The 6,648-nt window shown below is 42.4% G+C and overlaps 1 protein-coding gene across 4 annotated transcripts in view; it reads left to right on the forward strand.

The window, feature by feature from the left end:
- spmip4 (sperm microtubule inner protein 4) overlaps positions 1–6,648 on the forward strand; it is a 43,024-nt gene extending 36,376 nt beyond the window's left edge. For 2 of the 4 annotated variants that reach the window (XM_078797614.1, XM_078797615.1), the window contains exons 7-15: positions 847–946; positions 2,822–2,874; positions 2,934–2,990; positions 3,079–3,108; positions 3,181–3,359; positions 3,421–3,503; positions 3,578–3,749; positions 5,775–5,920; positions 5,986–6,648. In XM_078797614.1, the coding sequence (XP_078653740.1) occupies positions 2,837–2,874; positions 2,934–2,990; positions 3,079–3,108; positions 3,181–3,359; positions 3,421–3,503; positions 3,578–3,749; positions 5,775–5,920; positions 5,986–6,570 (1,290 nt within the window). In that variant the 5' untranslated portion in view covers positions 847–946; positions 2,822–2,836 and the 3' untranslated portion in view covers positions 6,571–6,648. The remainder of the gene's footprint in view (positions 1–846; positions 947–2,821; positions 2,875–2,933; positions 2,991–3,078; positions 3,109–3,180; positions 3,360–3,420; positions 3,504–3,577; positions 3,750–5,774; positions 5,921–5,985) is intronic. The other 2 variants (XM_078797616.1, XM_078797617.1) reach the window with 2 other exon arrangements.

Here is a 6,648-nt window from a genome sequence, read left to right on the forward strand (position 1 = left end):
ATTCCAGCAGTTAAATCCCAGTTTGCTTATACAACCAATCTTATAAAAGTAATCTTCACTGGCTAAATGTACTGCAAAAAAAAGGTCAGTAAGGATAATTCAGAATGCCGCCTATAGAGAACATACTAACTGCTTATTTCTAAAATCACAAATACTTAAACTTGCTGATATAGTTCATCTTCAAACAGCTAAAATAATGCATAAGGCTAAAAATAACCAATAAATTTTTTTTATAATAAAATAAAAAAAATACATAAATAAATACATAAATTAAAAAAATATAATAATAATAACATTAATTTAAAAAAATAATTAAAAAATAATTAATAAAATAAAGTAAAAAAAACTTATATTAGGAAAGCAGGAAGTGAACAAATGTAACAGTTACTTATTGTAAAAGTACCAGATGGAGGGGTAGGATTTAATAAGCTTTGCTTCTTCCTACTCCTTTTGGACATGTGGAACTGTGAACTGATTATGTGATGCATTCAATTGTAATCTGATGCATGTTCAAATGAAATAAAACCATTACCATTATTACCATTACCTCAAGATAATCCAAATTAAAAAGCAAAATGCAGCATAGCCTTTTGGAACAAAAACATGAAATTGCCAGAGATGTTTGTTAAATAAAGATGTTGAAATGTTTGTTTCTTAGTCACGGTGCAATGGAGACCGTGAAACCCTAACCATTGTAACCAAACCCTTACAAGGCAGTATCTGGTGTCAGGATGTGTCACCACAGACGGCATGAGCTTCACTCTGTCTTATATTGTGATTTCATCAATCTGTGGTGCTGCATTATTATTATTATTATTATTATTATTGTCAGTTTTTTTTTGACAGGCTGCTGTATTCTTTGGATGACCTTCAGGCCCCTGCTTGATGCCTCATGCTGCTCTCTTAAGGAAACACTATCCATTACGTGGACACACAAGGACTGAAGGTAAGTTGGAGTAACATTTATGGAATAGTTTTCATAAAAATGTCATAAAAATGGTATCCATCTCATGATGCATGACACTTTGTAAACATCCTATAGCCTTAAATGATGCAAAAATTGTTTCATTTTGAAAACTTACTGCGGTTAGCGCGCAGGCCACACAGCTAGGATACCCGAGTTCGATTCCACTCTCGGCCATCTCTGTGTTTGCATGTTCTCCCCGTGTTTCTCCGGTTCCTCCCACATTCCAAAAACATGCTAGGTTAATTAACGACTCCAAATTGTCCATAGGTATGAATGTGAGTGTGAATGGTTGTTTGTCTATATCTGCCCTGTGATTGGCTGACCACCAGTCCAGTGTGTATCGCGCCTCTCGCCACGAAGACAGCTGGGATAGGCTCCAGCACCCCCGTGACCCTCGTGAGGAGGATCATATAGAGGGCACATATAGTTTGTCAACACAACTGAACACAAAATATAGTTTTTAAATGGAGAAAAGAAATCTTTGGGACTCCAGCAAACCACAGTGAGAGCCATTATCCACAAATGGCGAAAACACGGAACAGTAGTGAACCTTCCCAGGAGTTACCGGCCAACCAGTATGACCCCAAGAGGTCACAAAAGACCCCACAATAACTGCAGCCCCAATTTTCCTCAGTTAAGGTTAGTGTGGGGGGGGGGGTGCAGCCTGCATGGCAGAGTTCCAAAAGACCTTTATACTCTGTGGTCTGATGAGACTTCATGCTAGGTGTGTCTCCCATTACAGCTGGTAAAAGTAACACCGGTAAAATATGGTGGTGGTAGTGTAGTGGTCTGGGACTTTTTTGTTGCTGGAGGCACTGGAAGACTTTCTGTGATAAATGTCACCAAAAAATCCCGAAGGAGAATATCCGGCCATCTGTTGGTGACCTCAAACTGAAACCAACTTGGGTTCTGCAGCAGGACAATGATCCTAAACACACCAGGAAGTCCACTTCTGATTGGCTGATGAAAATCAAAGTGAAGACTATGGAGTAGCTTAGTTAAAGTCCTGACCTGAATCCTATTGAGATGCTGTGGCATGGCAAAGATGAGTAGGCCAACATTCCTCTAAGAGACTCATTGCAAGTTATCACAAATGCTTGATTGCAGTTGTTGCTGCTTTCGGGGGCAATCACTATTTCACACATGGTAATAAATAATAATTCATTCATTCATTTTCTGCCGCTTTTCTTCACGAGGGTCGCGGGGGGTGCTGGAGCCTATCCCAGCTGTCTTCGGACGAGAGGCGGGGTACACCCTGGACTGGTGGCCATACAGCCAATCACAGGGCACATATAGACAAACAACCATTCACACTCACATTCATACCTATGGACAATTTAGAGTCGCTAATTAACCTAGCATGTTTTTGGAATGTGGGAGGAAGAAAACCCACGCATGCAAACTCCGCACAGAGATGCCAGAGGGTGGAATCAAACTCGGGTCTCCTAGCTGTGAGGCCTGTATTATTAATTAATTCATTCATTTTCTACTGCTTTTTCCTCACGAGGGGTGCTGGAGCCTATCCCAGCTGTCTTCGGACGAGAGGCGGGGTACACCCTGGACTGGTGGCCATGCAGCCAATCACAGGGCACATATAGACAAACAACCATTCACACTCACATTCATACCTATGGACAATTTAGAGTCGCTAATTAACCTAGCATGTTTTTTTTGGAATGTGGGAGGAAACCGGAGTACCCGGAAGAAAACCCATGCAAACTCCACACAGAGATGACCGAGGGTGGAATTGAACCCTGGTCTCCTAGCTCCTAACCACTATACCACCGTGCCGCCATGGTAATAAATAATAATTAATTGGAAATATCGGTTCTCCTGTTTTGATCTTCTTATCAGAGTCCCTGCAGCCAGATGGAGTCAACATGGTTAAACAACATCACGATACCGAAGTAAGCATATGGAAAAATCATCAGTGGATTCAAGTTATCCTAATTATGCATTTTTTTAGTCGCCATGACATCGCCGATGCCACAAAGAAAAGCGATGTGCGCCTCAACGATCAGCTGTGGGTAATCCTGTTTGCATCAACATCAGCGTCACCCTTGCAACAAGACAGCGACACGGAATGATGACCATGATGCGTCTTTTCACAGCATACCCAAACCCACCCATGTAAATTTAGTGTAAGTACGACTCCTTATATGGAAATGTTTGCAACTTGTATCCCGAATTTTTTTTTTTTTTTTCAAACACAGGGAGAAAATACTAAAGTTTCCAAGAACTCCAAAAGAACATCCGTATGCATCCCACATCTCCCGTTTTGCCATGTTCCCGACCTTTCGATCTTCAGGTAGTTCAGGAAAGCCTTTCCCTTTTATCAGCCCCATCGTTCCACCTCCACCGACAAATGTTATTCTGCGCAGTAAAACTAAAGGTACAGTGCAAATATTCAAAATAAAATGTCTCTGTAAATAAACTTTCATTCTTACATACAGGGGGTCCATACAGGCATGAGGTCTTGGAGATGCCATCAAGTGAGGATGCAGCCATAAGTACAGAAGACTACGGCTTCGTAGATGTGAATAAGTACAATATTCTGTGTACTTGTATCTACATGCACTTTTTTAACTTACGCTTACTGATTCCTTGCAGCTTCCGAAACCAGCAAAAGGAATAAAACATGCAATGTACCCGGCTCCCGTAAAGGCGGTGCTGCCCACCCCCAAAGTCGAAGGGGATTTGACGGTGTCTGAGCGATCGCACAACATGGCAAAAAGCTTTGAGAAGATGCACTGGATGACGTCTTACCAGATGCACTACAAAGGTAATAATCGCTTAATTAATGTTGCTTGTAAGAAGCTAAAATAGATACTGAATTGCAACGATTGCAACGTCACGGACCTCCATATGTTCAGAAGCACTACTGGTACTAACCAATACTCCCCAAAGCAGGGGTCTCAAACTCAATTTAATTGGGGGCCACTGGAGCTAGGGTCTGGGTGAGACTGGGCCGCATCAGGTTTTCCAAAAAAAAAATTTTCTACACAAAATAAGATGAAAAATAAATAAACAAATCAAGAATAAAGAAAATCAATCAGTAATAAATAAATGAATATAATAATAATAAAAACCACATATAGTTGGTGGGTAGACAAATTATTTTTTTCAGGTTAAAATGAACAAAGCATTATTAGAGCCCTGTAGACATGACAAAACACGACTATAGTCACATTTATACTTTTTTTATTTACAACATATTGCGCAACTGCAGGGTCTTGAGACACATGCTAACTCGCAAACTAGAGAGCTAGCGACCTAAACGGTAGCCTTCAAGTTATTTCCTTTAAACTTAAATAGCCAAAAACTTACCACTTCCACACGGATAGGGAGGATAACGATTAACAGTTATTTAACCTTTAACATGAACATTAATCAAACGTAATCATTTTTTCATATCAAACTTGCGCGGGCCGCACTAACATTAAACTTTCATATCAAGGCGGGGGCGTCAAACTAGTGTCCTGCGGGCCATACTTGGCCCGCGAGTCGCGTGTTTGAGACCCCTGCCCTAAAGCTAATAACTGCTTGAGCCACCCTGAACAACAACTGCAATCAAGAGTTTGCAATAACTTGCAATGAGTCTCTTGTGGAGGAATTTGTGCCCACTCATTTGTCATTCAGACCATCACACTACCACCACCGTATTGTACAGATAATATGATGTGGGGTCTTTTGTGACCTCTTGGTGGGTTCATCGCACTACCACCACCGTATTGTACAGATAATATGATGTGGGGTTCATCACACTACCACCACTGTATTGTACAAATAAGTATGATGTGGGGTCTTTTGTGACCTCTTGGTGGGTTCATCGCACTACCACCACCGTATTGTACAGATAATATGATGTGGGGTTCATCACACTACCACCACTGTATTGTACAGATAAGTATGATGTGGGGTCTTTTGTGACCTCTTGGTGGGTTCATCGCAGTACGACCACCGTATTGTACAGATAGTATGATGTGGGGTCGTTTGTGACCTCTTGGTGGGTTCATTGCACTACCACCACCATATTGTACAGATAGTATGATGTGGGGTTCATCGCACTACCACCACCGTGTTGTACAGATAGTATGATGTGGGGTCTTTTGTGACCTCTTGGTGGGTTCATCACACTACCACCATCATATTGTACGATAGTATGATGTGGGGTCTTTCGTGACCCCTTGGTGCGTTTGTCGCACTACCACCACCATATTGTACAGATAGTATGATGTGGGGGTCTTTTGTGACCTCTTGGTGGGTTCATTGCATTACCACCACCACCGTATTGTACAGATAGTATGTTGTGGGGTCTTTTGTGACCTCTTGGTGGGTTCATCACACTACCACCACCGCATTGTCCAGATAGTATGATGTGGGGTCTTTTGTGACCTCTCGGTGTGTTCATCGCACTACCACCACCGTATTGTGACCTCTTGGATGAGTCTGCGCTGTGCTTTGGGGTAATTTTGATTGGCCGGCCACTTCAGGGAAGGTTAACCATTTGTGGATAATGGCTCTTCCTGTGGTTGGCTGCAGTCCCAAAGCTTTATACCAGGGGTGGGCAAACTTTTTGACTCGTTGAGTTCACAAAATTGTCTGGGGGACCAGAACATATATTTAATACTGACGGTATAAAACTGGCGGGCCGGATTCAAATGCTTGGTGGGCCGCATGTGGCCCCCCGGGCCATAGTTTGCCCACCCCTGCTTTATACTTTTTTCCAGACAGATAGATCTCAATTACTTGCGGGGGCGGTTGAAGTTTTTATCTTTTATGCCTAATGCCTCATTTCTATCAAAAGGCCATACGGACGATGCCGCCACCACCCTGGATTACGAAGGATGGCAGCCAGATCGTCAACTTTTTAATCTTAAAATGAATAATATCATGGAAAACGCGCCCAACACTACCGGGAGACCTTCACAATCTGCACCACTGCGAACAGAGGTGAGCAAATAAATAACCACTTCCACATGAACGCCACTCCTCCTAATGATGGTGTTTCCTTGCAGAGAGACAGGAGCCTTTATGTGAGTCTTCCTTCCAAAGTGAGACAAGGAATCAAGAAAAGACAGGAGAAAAACACTCGGAACGCTTATGCCGATGTCTATTCAAACGCATCTCCAGCTCCGAAACAACGTTCCGCTAGAAGCCAGCAAAGTTCTCGCAAGATCGCGAGTGACCCCAAAGAAGCAACAGCTCCACAAATTGCCCCTCAAGTTCCCAGTGGACCAGAACGTGCTGAGTCTTCAGGCACAAGTCGAGTGGCGGGGAACATTTGTGGCGATTATGAGAGCAAAAAAGCAGCAAAGGTGCGTTTTAACGAAACCCAAACACGTGAACGAGAAACTGAACCGCCACAAATCCCGCCTCGGCCTCCTGTGCTGCCTGAAATTGCACCAGTCAGAAGAGCTGTTGGTAGTTCGGAAGGTGCAGCTGGTGACCTTCTGGGCCTGCAAGGTTCTTATACAAAAACAAAGGCCCATCAGGACTTCAACAGCTCTATTAATTATGATTCAGTCAACCTGAGGGACAATGTGGTGAGTGGCAAGAAACATAACTTCTATGGCATCAACTGTAACTACATACACGGATAATAAACTTTATTTATGATTGATAACATACACTACAAAAACACTTATTAATTAATCCAAAAAAATCAAACAATTCAAAAT

Source organism: Doryrhamphus excisus, linkage group LG17, assembly GCF_037039965.1.
Source record: "Doryrhamphus excisus strain RoL-2023G ecotype Guam linkage group LG17, RoL_Dexc_Guam_v1.1, whole genome shotgun sequence".
Lineage (NCBI taxonomy): Eukaryota > Metazoa > Chordata > Actinopteri > Syngnathiformes > Syngnathidae > Doryrhamphus > Doryrhamphus excisus.